Consider the following 14,772-nt stretch of genomic DNA (forward strand, 5'->3'; position numbering starts at 1 on the left):
CGCTTTTGGCTCTTGGTTTATTACTGAATGGCATATTTACCACCTGAAATAAGTAGTGCTTCTAGTTGGCCTATAGGAAGATACTGACCGTCCAGTGCTGGAGCAGCTCATGTACTCAGTGTTCTGTGGGTGCAGTGCACACAGACTGCGGTGTGATGGAGGCTCTCCTTGCTTTCTCCTGCCTTCCTATCCAGGTATTTTGCTGTTTCTGTTCCCGACCTTATGAGGTGTTCTGTCAGCACTTACAAAGACACGGCGTACATGTTGGAACAGGATGAGTTGTAGGAGTTTGGTCACACTGATGCCTAAATAAAACCGTCTGGATATGGCCTGGAGGAAGGAAAAATGACAACAAAAACAATAAAACAGAGAGAAATTTTCACTCTTTATTGAGAAATGGAAACTTCTTTTCTCTGAACGTGAAACTTGCTCCTTCATGTTCTAGAGACGAAGAAGGGAAGGACCTGATTTTTTGGGTCACGACATGATTCTAGAATTCAGGCTGTTGACCTTTTTGCCTTTGTGTTTCTAGCTGTGAAATAAAGCCAACAATTTTCTTCCTGGGGCTTTACAGGTACCCAAATTACTAGATGAAAAGCGCAGTTGTGTGCTCAGTAATATTACCAGTAAGGGAAAAGCATAACCCAGATTCCTGTTTTGAGGATGTGTTGTTCTGTCTATGACACCTGAAGAGTGTCAAATATAAAATTGATCTTTCGCTTTAAGCTAAGGACAGTCTTAAGTGAAGTTCTGGGTCTTCTTGGCTTCCAGTGTCAGTATTGTACCATCAACAAAGCAGAACCTGTTTTCTTTGCATGCTTTGTTTTTGTAGCTCTGATGAGGAACAGCATGATGCTTTTTTTCCTATGGAGTTGTGTTGCTTCTGTAATCCCTCACCTCTGCAGAAATACACCATTATACAACAATGGCACCGCTTCTGCTCTAACTGAAAGGCAGGCAGCTGCTGGGTTCTTCCAAGTACTGTGCTTCTTTTGTGTCCTACTAAGCAGTTTGCACAACAAATTCTAATATAAAAATGAGTTATTCCTTATCAATTTGTGTAGAATTAGAATTGAGTATAATAAAGAGCCTGTCAAGGGTAATGTAGTTTACTCTTCATGCAGTCTTTCTGGAAGTGTGCCACCACGGTTAAGTAAAAATGCAGTAATTTTGGGGTCAGTGTATGGGTGGTGTTCCTCAAATTAGAATTTACTCCCACTCTCCTACAGTCACAGTTCTAACTTTGAGAGTGGGACTTTGCACGTAGCTCTGATGATGAATTCAGCCCATTTTGATGGGAATTTTGTGTTGAGGGAATAAAAGTCAGCCAAAAAGCAGCCAGGATTAACTTAGCTGTGCTCGGAAGGTTGTAGTTCTGGAGAGAGAGAGGCTGCATCTCACTTTGACTCCCTGATAACCCCATCCCATCGAACTGACTCACGTGGTAGGGTGAAATGCAGTTGTACCTGCGTTCCCTGCTCTTATTATACTGCATTATATGTACCTGCTGTACCTGCTCTTCAGTGGTGTGCATGACAGCACAGCTCCATTTACCTTCTTGATTTCAGATGCCTGCCTCCAGGGAGCTTCATGTTGGTGTAGGAATGGGGTGTCTGATGCTGATGTCTTCTTGCTCCTCGCTGCATCCATTTGTTGAGGTATCTGAGAACTGAAGACCAGACTGTCACAAAGTGAGGGCCTGTGGTGCACCATTTAAACACCCAGGTTCAGAGGAGCCAGTGCAGTTTGGTTGGTTGTTCTCTGTTGGGTCTGTGAGTAGAACAGACTCATCAAAGTGCCTGGGAAAAGGAAAAGCAAATGCTGGCTAGCCTGAGAGGTCCTTGTATCCGGGGTGCTTCTGGAGGAGCAAAGAAACACCATGAGATAGATCACTGATAGCATCCAGAGCCATAAGGCACAGAGCTCTGTGGGCACCATGTGAACCCTTCCTTGCACTGAAGTTCTAGCTCACGGCAGTGAGCAGATGTGAAATGAAACCACCTGAAGGTTTAAGCTGCCTTGCAGTGCCAAGGCCTTACACAGCTCCGTGAGAGCGTTTGTGCTGTAATCATAGTGCTTCTGTCAATGCAGAATATGAAGCCTCTTTCTCAGCGGAGAGGAAGCGATGCTGTATATGAAGCCTGGTTAATCACGTCTCTTTTTTCGCAGAGAAAAAAAATGCAAATGATGCAGCACATGCTTTTTGCAGAAGGAATGCTTTACACAATGCCAACAGCCTTGCTTTTCTGACTCGGAACAGCAGTGCTGCTGACAGGGTTTACACCCAGGGGGAAATGCTTTCAGCACTCACCTCTTCACAGCGCAGTAAGGGCAGCTCAGACTTCTCTTTGCCTTCTCTGTTAGTCACACATTGCTCTCACTGTCTTTTCTTACTCAGTCAAGAGCCCCAAGCCCGCTGCTGAGGTTGCTTTGAAAGGCAAAAGGGAGAGAAAGCAGAGGGCTGCTGTACGTCTGTCCTGCGATGGCTGTCAGTCCCACCAGGAGGACATGGGGTGCCTACACGACCCGCCCAGCCTTGTCAGATGGTCCTTTCTCTCTGTGTTTAATCAAGATAGTGAGCAATAGTGATGAAAATGGTGCTTTCCTCTGCCTGCATGGGTTTTATCAGTGTTTCTTTGAACATCTTATGGGCCTAAAGCAAACAAAATGCAAAGGACAAAAAGTTAATGTTTCCCTGCTCTATAGCTTGGCTATAGCCTATTCTACTCTTCATGTCACTGCTTGTGCTCCAGCACCTTGCTTTGGTACACAGAGCCAACTCTGCTTCTCTATCGTCTGCGTGTGGTGATGCTACCAGCAGAAATTGAAATCCTCTATGGGGTGTGTGTATCACCTATAGAGATATATGAAAATCTGATGTGGATGTGGGCATCATCCCCATTCTGAAGCCATCTGAAAACTGAACATACATCTGGATCTGAGTCTGACAAGCAAAGCTGCTCTGGACAAAGCTCCATTCTGTTTGTGATGATGATAGGGCAGCAGCTCCCAGGACAGCGAAGGTCACACTGGCTGAACTGAAAGGTGTGTTTGGAAGGTGTGATGCCTACACATCAGCTCCAGCATCTGCTGCATGGCTGGGGCTGTGTGTGAGCCCCAAGGCCCAAGGAGCTGCACCAGCTCCTGCTTCCAGTGAACATCCCCTTTTTGCAGCTACTTCACTGCTGTGCTTTGTGGCTGGAGCCGGAGGCATCCTTGCTCTGCCCCTCCTGTCACCTCTGCTTGCTCAGTGCTCTGCCTAGCAGCAACCCTTCTGCAATGAAGTTTCTTCTGTTTTAGTTTCTCAAACACAAACGACACTTATGAATTCAGCACCAGCAGCTATAAATGGAAGGAAGTTGGCAATGGGGAATAAAAAAATGCATGGTTTTCTATTTCCTCTGATCTTGTTTCCCATAGGTTTATCTGCAGACTACCAAGCTGGTGGATGAGTCACCTGCTGGGAGCTGCACTAACTCAGCTGCAGCTGAGGAAGTTCTTTAGATGGAGCTTGGACTGCGATGTCAGCCCCATCCCCAAGCTGCTCTCTGTGCCTTTCTCTGTGCAGAGTTCCTGGCAGCTGGAAGGTCCTGGAAGGTGAGACCTCCAGGTTCACTACTAGAGAAACCAGCTTTTATACTGCTGAATAAACAAGCTTACATAACTTCAAGGGTGGAAACATCTGTTTTAATTCTCCCTTTTTGGATTCTACCTCCAGCCTGGCCAAGGCTCAAGGAGAAACCAAGGAGTTTGTGTACTGCTGAGCCTTGACATCATGCCTCTGAACAAGGAAAGGCCAACACATTTTCATAATGCCTTATGTAAGCTACATCTCTTGCTAATTAGGCACCAAGATATGTATTTTGCTAATGGTCATATATATTTGGTTAATGATTGGATACTGATGACGTATAATGTGTTGTGAGATTCATCCAGAGGTCCACATTGGTTCAAGGCCTCCAGGTCAAGCCTTAGGACTTCAGCAGCACAAAGAGTGCCAAATTTCTTAAACTTTGCCTTGTTACATAAATGCACACCACATCGTTCACGTCTGAAAAGCTGCAGGGCTCCTTTCACAAGAACATCAACAAGATGAAGCTCTTCACAATAAAGGCAGAGAGGCGGTGGTGCCCCATCCCTACAGACAGCCAAGGTCAGGCTGGGTGGGCTGTGAGCACTGATGGAGCTATGGGTGTCCCTGTGCACTGCATGGAGTGGGAACTGAGGGCCTTTAGGGGTCCTTTCCCATGGAGAAGGCTCTGTAGTCTTATGGTCTGTCTGTTTGCAGAGCGCTGCCCCCCACCTCGCCCTGCACCATTCAGCATCTCCAACATTTGCAGAGCACTCCCCGGTGATCGCTCCGTTATTACATTGCTGATATGCTTAAACCCCTGTTTGCTCTGTACATATATCAGAGCTATCTGTAACGTCAGAACCGCTACAAAAGGCGGTGAGAGGTGCAGCGTTTTTCTTTCATCCCCTTTTATTTCCATAAAATCTGATTCACCGGCGGTCCACATTTGTCTGAAATGCAAAGGATACAAAATAAACAGTGGTGCTGTAAGAACGGCATTAAACCCAGTGATGCTTTCCACGCAGTCTCTCACTTTGACATGTGGGCAGATCAAGGAGAACTGCTCCTTGAAACTCACATACAAGTAGATGTTACTGGGTTCCTTCTTTGGGGCAGAAGAGTATCCCATAGGACTCAGTCCCCCCACGTGTTCTCATTGACTTTCAGGATGATTGTCAGCATCAAAGCAAAGGTAAGGCTAAAAAAAGGCAGGCAGGCCTTCAGAGTTGCTTCCATTTTGCACAACTGTGGTTTTCTCTTCCAAAAAGACCCAAATTCCTCAATTGGAGTTTCTGTTGCTGGGTTGCTTCAAATGGCTCAGCTGAATGCCCGAGGGACTTCAACAGAGGTCTGTATTAGCTTCATGACAAAGAAAAAAACACACCTCAAACCCTACCTTGATTCCCCCCTGCAGACCATTACGTTTCACCATAACTGTAACGACCTACAGGGAAACAAATTAAGACCAAAAGACAAGATATAAAATCAGAAGTGCTCCAGGAGCAGCCTCAAGGCAGAGCAACCCAAGGCAGTGTGAAGTGAGACCCAACGTGAAAGCACAACCTTTAGCATGTGGGATGAACACAGACGTGTCCTGCACATAGAAAATAGGAGAAAGGTGAAGCCAAATGTTCTGCTTTGGTGCTGTTGTTTTTTCTGAAAATAAACTTTGTTTCCCCCCTTTTTCCTGAATTTTTCATTTCCTGGCTTGAATGGAGATGAGCAATTGGGGTGTCCCACGGATGGCGATGCTGTCACTCAGCACAGAGCACTTGTTTTCTGTAGCCGTGCTGCACAGTGAAACTCCTGACTGAGGCATGAGAATGCCATTGTAAATTAAACAAGAATGCGTAATGAATAACCAAAATGAAAGAGTGAATCACATGAAGCGATAAAAGGAGATGCAATAAACTGAGACTAAACAAGGGAACAATTTAGCTCATACAGTAGGGTACACAACTGACTTCAGAAGTGCTTGAGCCGGATAATCTGCCCAGTAATTGCGTTACTTTACATCCATGACAGCTTCCAGCAGGAAGCACTGTGGGTACGGCTCCATGCAGCCCTGTGGGGTCAGCTGCAGTACCTGGCAATGCCTCACAGTCAGCTCTGTTAACAGCATCTACAACTTCATGACGTTTCTCCCGACACAGAATGGCCGCACCAACCAATTCCACATGGCTTCACCCCCGTGGCCTGTTCCCCTCGGGGACGAGCAGCACATCAGGGCTGCACGTCCTTCTGACACTCATCCATCCACCTTCACTCCACTGAGGCCTCTTTGGAGTGTTTTTATGTTCTGCCTCTTGGTGGCCTTTACAGCCCTCTGTCATCCCCTCCAGGGATTCACCCACCCTCTCCTTCTGGCTCTCAGCAGGGTGGAAATCTTTCCATTCATTAACACATCTATCCAGCTCTGGAACGTCACGAGGAGAAAGTGCTGCAAACCCGAGTTGTATTCATAAATACCCGAAACAGTAACTTCAGGTGATACTGGAAATTAAAAAGAAACTCTTTGCCTCGGTGCTTAAACTCACTTTGTGCTTTGAGTTCGGTCATTTTTCCCCCCTAAGCTCCTTTAAAAACTTCCCAGCCCGTTCAGGTATTTCCATCCAAAGGGGCAAATTACTTCTGTGAACATGTTCTCGTTTTCTCTGAAGATAAGATTCCTTTCGACTTTTGTCTTCTTCCTGCAATGGAGATGTCACCCGGCTCCCCGCTCCAGGCCGTGACGATGGCACTTTGCTTTAGGGTGTAAATTAGTACCTACACATGAGAACCTGCGCCGACAACGGTAAAACCGCACCGTGCTACGGCCATCCCCTACCCCATTTCTTCTGACCCCCGTGCCCCATTGTGGGTCCCTGCAGCAAAGCCCCCCGCGCCCTCCGCAGGGACCCGAGGGGAGAACCCGCTCCTCGGGAATTCCTGTTTTGCAAACAAAACTGCTGGTGAAAACGGCCCCGAGCGCCGTTTTGGGCGGTGTCTCCATTAGAATCAGAGCTGCCACAGCCCGGCTGCCTGCGGAACGCGGGGACATCCCGGAGCACCGACGGCACCGGGACAACGCGCCCAGGGCCCGGCGGGGAGGGACGAGCGGCACCGGGACGAGCCGTCGGGGAGCACGGTGTGAGGCAGCGCTGGGGCTGAGCTCCGGGACTGAACCCCCCCGCATCCCCCCGCCGGGAGCCCTCCGGGGCGGGGAGGCGGGCGGGGGGGTCCGGGCTGCCCGCGGAGGCCCCCGCCCCCGCCGGAGGCAGGACGGCGGCACGGGGGGCCGGGGGCGGCCGCAGCCCCGGCCCCGTGAGGAGGCGTCAGGCGCCGGAGCTCCGCTCTCGCCCGGTCCCGGCTCCGTATAAATGGGGGTCGGCGGCTGCAGCGGCGGCAGCGCTCGTCCCAGCCGCAGCCGGAGCCGGAGCGCGAAGCCGGGCGGGGGCCGGCCCGCAGCGGAGTGCGGCTCGACGGCGGGGCGGGCAGGGAAGCGGCACCGGCACCGGCACGGGCAGGGGAAGCGGTACCGGCACGATGGGCTGCGGCGGCCCCCGGCGGCCCGGCGCGCTGCCGCTGCTGGCTCTGCTGGCTCTGCTGGCTGCGCAGGGCGGAGCGGCCCCTCTGCAGCCCGGCGGGTCCCCCGCGCTCACCAAGATCTACCCCCGCGGCAGCCACTGGGCTGTGGGTAAGTCTCCGTGCCGCCCCCCGCGCTCCGATATCCGCCCCGGGGGCTCCGTGCTGCTGCTTGATGCCGCCGTCGGGTCTTCTTCCCGGCTCCGTCCCGAGAGCGCCGGGCGGGCTATGGATGCACGGGGCGAGTTCCCACATCCGACATCAAGGCGTGGAAAGTCTGAACTTTCGGCTTCTCCACCCACAACTGACTTGTTCCACCAGTTCTAACCAGGTGCTTCTCCCTAGTTCCCGGCAAAATGCTTGGTTATCTCTGTCCGGTTTGTAGCAGCGCTCCCATTGCCAGTGCATGAAATCAGTTGTGTGTAACACTGACAACACCTTCACTCCCTGCTGTGCTTCAGTTTTGACATCTTCCCTTCCCTCCTTTCCCTCCCTTCCCTTTTTCCTCCCCTCTCTCCATCACTACTCCTAGCTGATGTTTGAACTCCTAAAGCCATGTTTTGCCTGTTTGGATGAATTTCATGCCACAGTCCTTGTTCTCACAGGGCATTTAATGGGGAAAAAGAGTACTGGGGATATTCCTTATGCATATGAAGAAGAAAACAAGAACCCGTTTTCAGCATCACCTGAAAATGTCAAGCAGCTGGATGACTATCTGCAGAGGGAAGAAATGTCCAAACATTTGCTTCAGCTGCTGGAGGGGAATGAAAATAAAAGTGCTCACTTCTCAAAAGGAGAGCTTCCCTGGCACACCAGGAACTCTGGGGAGACAGATGACAGCAGCAGCTGGAAAGATGTAAGTAAGACAAGATGTGAAAACATTCCTTACAGTCACCTTTTGTTTTAAAGTGGTATACCGGCTCCATCTGACTCCTGCACTGTCCTGAGTGTTATCAGAAATGTGTCTAACACAGCAATTATTCAGTAAAGCAGGATTTTGCTATTGATTAGGGATTGTTGGTCACTTACAGTGTGCTATATGAACTGATTTGCAGTTGGACATAAACTCAACAAGTGTTCCACAGGTCTCAGTGTCCGGATTCCCTTCCAGCTCCCTGGTTGTTAACATTTTTTTTTTCTTTTTTTCTGGCACTTTTTGTCAGCAGCAAGTTCTGTGTCAACCCAGCAGGACTGAGCTGGTGTGAAAAACAGGTGTGCATGCAGGGAGAAGGCAAAGAGCAGCCTGTATAGAGCTGCCCTACATGGGCTGTGTGTTCTGGCTGCTGGTACCTGCTCTGGTTTCTGAGACACCTCATCGTGGAGCAGAGCTGCTCCCAGCCCTGCCCTCAGCACACCCAAATCCCTTCCCCGGGCATCAGTGTGTCTGTCTGATGTGCTGACCACTGCTGTGGTCACGTTTGGTCCCACAGAATCAAGCTTTAATGCGTGCCATCATTAATCCAACCTCTTCTTCCCTTAAGCAATGGTGCGTATGAGTGCTAGTTCATGAGATATGGCTTTGGTACAGATTCATGCCATGTTCCTCTGGAAAATCCTGTGAAATGTACTCAGAAAGATGTTGGTGAGGTTTTACAGAAGGTAGTGGAGGTCCAAAAGAAGGCTTGCAGAACTTGCAGCATAACTCCTTTCTTTGTAAAGCATCAGGTTCCAGGATGGTGATGGAGCTGCACAGTTCCTTTGGGCAGCATTGAAATGGTTTAGAAAGGGTGATTCACACCTTTAAAGGTGTTGGTGAGAAGGGTTTTTCTTTCCATCTCCTCCAGCAGTGCGTATTCCTAAGCTAACTTCGCCCTGCTCTCCCTCCTGAATTCCCAGTGCACTGAAATCATTGCTGCTGACTTGAGGAAGGATAAGGATTTACTCATTAAATTAAGCTGTGATTTAAGTCTCTTACAGCACTGATGTGAACGCTGTCTGTGTGTTTGTTTCTGGCTGTGGCTTTATGACAGTGATGTTTAAAATAACTGTGATTGATACGGTCTAGAGAGGAAAAGCTGTTTGTCTCCTCCTCATTTCTGCAGTGTGCAGCTCTGTAATCCAGTTAGACAAACTCCATTATGCTATATGGAGAGGGAAATATTTTAACTTCTAAAAGCATCTGGTAATAAATCATACTTAAATGGCCAGATGTTGCCCTTATTGAATTCTATTCACATCTGTGTGCTTTTGCCCTAAATTAACATCCACCTTTTTCTCTTATTTATTTTTTGGTCAGACACTGAATGTATGTGTGGAATAATAATGGAGTGATAACAAATATGTGGATTAACATTGCCTTAAATCTGCAGAATTATCAAATGAGGGGCAAAATAAATCACATCTCCCATGCAACCATGATATGTGACCAGCAGCAGAGCCTCATTTTGCCATAGAACCTTTAACTTCCAATGTGCAAAGTGTGCACCTTGCACACACTTGGCCCAAGCTCTTCCTGTTAATGCTCTGTGGAGGTGTCTGCCTATGGGGATGGTGGCTGGGAGTCAGGTGGCTGATTAAACTGATGGTGGTGGGGTAGTGGTTATGGGATGTTTGTGTTTGGCTCTCAGTGCTTTTCCAGCCGTAATGTGTTTGAAACAGAAACTGGCTGTGGGAGGAAGCAGACCCTGTGTTTGGAATTGGATCACTATGAAACTGCCCCAATAGGAGGTACTGAAATGTGAGCAAGAGTGTTTTGTGAGCTCTGCTGTGCAGTGATGAAATACCTTCCCTAGGACCAAATAGTGACCAGGGCAGCTGCAGGCAGGGAGCAGGGCTGTGCTGCTGAGCACAGGGAGCTGCTCCACTGGGCATCACTGAGGGCAGACACTGTTGGGAAGGGCTCTGTTCCATGGACTCTTTCAAGTTTCACCAGTGCAGGTTTTGAATCTAGAATCATAGATTGGAAGTTACTGAAGTCAAAGGCTGCAGCAGTAAATTCAGGTCTGCCCTTTAGGTGACTCAACTCAGAGCCTTGGGTGCAAGCTCTGATTTGCTCTAAGCATTATCCACCATCAGTGCTCATATTGTGCTGTTCTCAAGAACAGTAATAAGAAGAAAACCATTTCTGAAAGACCAAAACACAGTAGGATGAGTATCAAAACAGTCAGTCTAAATGGGAGAGAACTGAGCATCACAGTGCTGGGGATTCAGCTGCAGGTGGAGGACCTGGGTTCCATCCTTGTGCCTTCAAACAGCAGTGGGCAAAAGGAAGACTTTGCCTGCTCTTTATTCTGTGAGTCAATTGCAATTGAAATAATAAAGATCAGAAAGGAAATCTGTCCTGCAAGCTGGCCTTGGTGTAAGAGTAAGTTGGAAAATGAGCTTTAAACTGTTCCTGTGTCTTGGCTTTCCGACAGTAATGAGGCATTATATCAACGAGATGGCAGGCAGAGTTCCCTGGGAAATGACTTTCCTCTTACTTTGCCCATTGGTTATTAAGCTGATCAAGACAAATTATGTCTCTCTGTATATGAGGCTGATGAGCTTAGGGAGTATCTCCTGCCAGGCCTGCTCTATAAATGCCGTTTTGTTTCTCTCTCTTTTTATCAGATGATGGAGTATCTGCTTCAGGCTGTGAACATGAAGGACAGCACTCCGAGCTGAAAGCAAGTCTCTAAACACGAAGAACTCCAACACTTTCCACAAGAGACTATGTTTCACAAGCACTTGATTGTATCAGATAATCAGCAAGGTTTCTTTTCTGTAAACAAGATTTCCGTTGTGTAAGATACCTAAATACACGTATTCTTGTATGTTTCGGCAATGATCACGCTCCCTATTTCATTTTATACTTTATTCCTGCTCGGTCCGCTCCCGGCGCTGCAGCAGATGGCGCTGATGGTGCGGGCTGTCCTGCTGTACCCGCTGTGACCGCCAGGGGGCGCCGCAGCACCGCGGTTCCGGTGCCTGCAGTGCAATGGGGGCAGCAGCTCCATCAGTGCCACATCCAGCCTGACCCTGGGAGGGGGCACCACCACCCTCAGTGTGAAAGACTTCATCTGTATATCCAACCTAAATCTGCCCTCTTTAAGCTTGAAGCCACTTCCCTCTTGTTCTGTCACCACAGACCCCGCTAATGAGTCCGTCCCCCTCTTTCCTGCAGCTCCCCTTTAGATGCTGGCAGGCTGCTCTCCCTGGAGCCTTCTCCATGCTGCACAGCCCCAGCTCTCAGCCTGTCCTCATAGGAGAGCTGTTCCATCCCTGCGATCATTGCTGTGTCCCTCCCCACTGAGCACTGAGCACTCCCCATCTGTTTGCAGCCCTCCAGGTGAGGTCTCACAGTGGCAGATCCCCCCTCACCCTGCTGGGCACCGTGCTTTGGATGCAGCCTGGGATGCAGTTGGTTTTCTGGGCTGTGAGGGAACACTGCTGGTTCATGTCCACCAGTGCCCCAGGTCCTTTTTTGCTCCATCCTTACATCCCCCAGCTGGGACTGATGGTGCAGGTTGCCAGAACCCAGGTATACTCCTTGTACCTGGCTTTATAGAACCTCATGCTGGGACTGCATCCTCTGCTCACTGCACTGCTCCCTCCCATATACCAGCAGTCTGAGCTGCAGCTCTGCTTCCTCCTAACACCATCCAAATCCCCATCACTGCTCTCCCCCAGGTGCCCTGACCTGCTGTTTTTAACCTCTTTTCTATGCAGGACCAAATATCTCAGGGCTTATGTCACAGTTCTTAGTGGGGCAGGAACTTCATACGCCAAAGGGCTGACGTGTCAGCCACCATTCACGTCATGCGTTAGCAAAATAGAGAAGACACAACATTAGTCCTACCAGAAAGCCCAGCAGTGCTGTCAGGATGGCAGCACCTCGCTCTAATCCGTGTCTCCTCCCTGGCTTCTGGTTGTGTCCCTGCACACGTGCAGGCAGGTGACATCAGCTGCCCCTCCCACGTAGCCCAACAGCTTGATGTAGTGGATGAAAGAGATACGGAGATGGGTTTGGTCCCCACGGCCTCTGCCCACCCCACAAAGGTGGAACGGGCACAGCCAGGATCCCAGCACTGTGCCCCCAGCGCAGCCAGCACCCAGCGCACCTTCCTGCCTACAAACAGCTCCATCACGGGGGGCCGCAGCTTTTAATAGCTCCATTTGCAGCTGCTTTATTGCTGCGACTCTCCCTCGGAGCTCTGGTGCTGCACAGGTCGGGAGCAGGCGTTGTCAGCACGGTCCTGCTGATGGAATTGAAGCAAAAGGAGAAAGAGCTCCGGCAGAAATGGCCGCGCTAAGAGCCTTAGCGCAGTTAGAGCAAAGGAGTGGTTAAGGATCTAGATGATTTAATCCAGTTTTAAGAAAAGGTTTTACAGTGAGCAATTAGATGCTGGTTAAGGAATTAATCACTAATGGGTCATTAACTCTGACTGCTATTGTACAGTTAACAAGCCGAGGCAGGATTATTAGACTCAGCACCCAATTAAGGAGGAGAAGATATTTACAACAAACGGAACAAATGGGATTTTAAAATGGAACGGGACAATCGGAAAGTGCAGGAAAACCAGGCGGGGTGCGGGTGTGTTTGTGCTCGGCCCTTTATTGGCTCCGAAAACATTTACCTCTGCACCTTCAGGTGGCTGAGGCGCTAAAACCATCACTTTCGTCGGAGGATGCGGCTGCACACAGCGGCCGGTAATCCAGTGCGGGATGCGGGGGGACAAAGGAGCTGCTCCGTATGGCCGTGGATGAGTCCCGTCCCCGCAGCCGGACGCAGCGCGTCGTCTTTCGCCTGAGAGTTGAGGATAAAGAGTTTGATGAGAGCGAATGGGGGTCCGCAATGCCCCGCAGCGCCGGGCGGAACGCAGCGGGTCCAACTGGCGGCCGTGCGGGATGCGGGAGGCAGAGGGGACAGCGGGCGGCGGGGGGGGGGTGCTCTAAGAAAAGGTGGGCGAGCACCCCTGGACCCCAGGGAGAACCCCCAGACCTCGGAGCACCCCCAGACCTCGGGGCGCTGCTTGCTGACCGTGAGCCATGAGGGTGTTCCAGCCAGGTGATGCACGTGGGATTGCGGAGCAGGAGGGGAAGCGCTTCCGAAATAGAGCGATCCCAGTGATTAACTGCACCCGCTCCGTGGACACGGGGGGAGGCGAGGGAAGGGGGCTGCTGCGAAGGAGGCTGCGGAGGGATGCTTAGAAACTGCTATCTGAGGTTAAAGAGCTCCCCGAAGTGAAGCTGAGCGGAGCTGACATGCTTGCTCCTGACAGGGCTCTTAAAGATATGCACAGATTGTGAAAATATAATTAGAAGCCAGCCTTTGTCTGGCCACAACGAGTGGGAAATGGTGAAAGGAAAGGCCTCCCGGCCGGCATTGAATCGTCCCTGGGACACAATAAGGGCGCTTGTGCATCCTTCTCCTTTCCCTAATGAGAAACGTTAATTGCCACAACCTCCAGAGTGTGCAGAGCGCCCCGTGCCCAGCGGAGGAGAAGGGCAGTTTCATTACAGCTCCTCAGCCCCATTACGGGCAGTAACGGAGATAATGGGAAAAAAAGGGGATGCTGCAGCTATAGCTGAGGTGGCTCAGGAAGGGTGCTGTGCTGCAGGGGGTGAGCGGCCCTGTGCCCTGACAGCATTCAGCCCCACAGTTCTCAGCCCCACAGCTCTCAGCCCCACATCTCAGCCCCACAGCTCTCAGCCCCACAGCACTCAGCCCTACAGTTCTCAGCTCCACAACCCCCAACCCAACAGCGTTCAGCCCCACAGCACTTGGCCCCACAGCATTCAGCCCTACAGCTCTCAGCTCCAGAGCTCTTAGCCCCACAGAATTCAACCCCACAGTGACCATACAGTGCTCAGCCCTGCAGTTTTCATCTCCATAGTTCTCAGCACAGCATTCAGCCCCACAGCACTCAGCCCCACAGCGACCCTACAGTGTTCAGCTCTGCAGTTTTCACCTCCACAGCTCTCAGCAGCACAGCATCCAACCCCACAGCATTCAGCCTCACAGCACTCAGCCCCACAGTGCTTAGCCCCACAACATTCACCCCACAGCACTTGATCAGCCCCTCAGTGTTTGAGCCCACAACACAGCCCTGCTGTGCTCAGCCCCTCAGCATTCAGCCCCTTGAATCTCAACCCTGCAGTGCTCAGCCCTGCAACATTCAACCTCACAGTGCTCAGCCCCAGTGTCCTCGGCCCCCCAGTACTCAAACCTGCAGCACTCAGCCCAGCAGCCCTCAGCCCCAAAGGACTTGCTCAGCTCTGCAGCACCCATTCATACAGTGCTCAGCCCTACAGCTCCCAGCCCCACAGCTCTCAGACCCAAAACACTCAGCCCCACAGTACAGCCATCCCCCTCCCAGTGCAGCCACTGGGGAACACAGGGCTTGCAGGACCCTCCAGTCCTTCTGTGGAGACAGTGAGGACCAGAAGCACGGGGTGGGGTGGCAAAAAGGGATTTAGACCTGCAAAACTGCGAGAGGATGGCAAACACCACTGGGCCATGACCCCGGCAGAGCCCTGAGGGAGCACCATGGCCACATTGGGGGTGAGGAGGACCCTGGGTGCTGGTAGCCCTGGTAGCCCCTCCATGCACACACCCTGTGTGCCAGCGGTGCTGCTGAATGTCACAAAGCAGAGGACCCTCCCTGGACCCCGTGGTCCGCGGCTCCCAAGTCACTCCATGCAGCTCTGTGCCC

General features: G+C 50.9%; 1 protein-coding gene across 1 annotated transcript; it reads left to right on the top strand.

Annotated features, from left to right (window-relative positions):
* Window positions 1-6,948: 6,948 nt before the first annotated feature.
* GRP (gastrin releasing peptide) lies at window positions 6,949-10,904 on the top strand. Its single transcript, XM_015887178.1, has 3 exons — window positions 6,949-7,250; window positions 7,744-7,994; window positions 10,688-10,904. The coding sequence occupies exons 1-3, from the start codon at window positions 7,100-7,102 to the stop codon at window positions 10,739-10,741; spliced, it is 456 nt and encodes a 151-aa protein (XP_015742664.1). The 5' UTR covers window positions 6,949-7,099; the 3' UTR covers window positions 10,742-10,904.
* Window positions 10,905-14,772: the final 3,868 nt, after the last annotated feature.

Source organism: Coturnix japonica, chromosome Z, assembly GCF_001577835.2.
Source record: "Coturnix japonica isolate 7356 chromosome Z, Coturnix japonica 2.1, whole genome shotgun sequence".
Classification (NCBI taxonomy): Eukaryota; Metazoa; Chordata; class Aves; order Galliformes; family Phasianidae; genus Coturnix; species Coturnix japonica.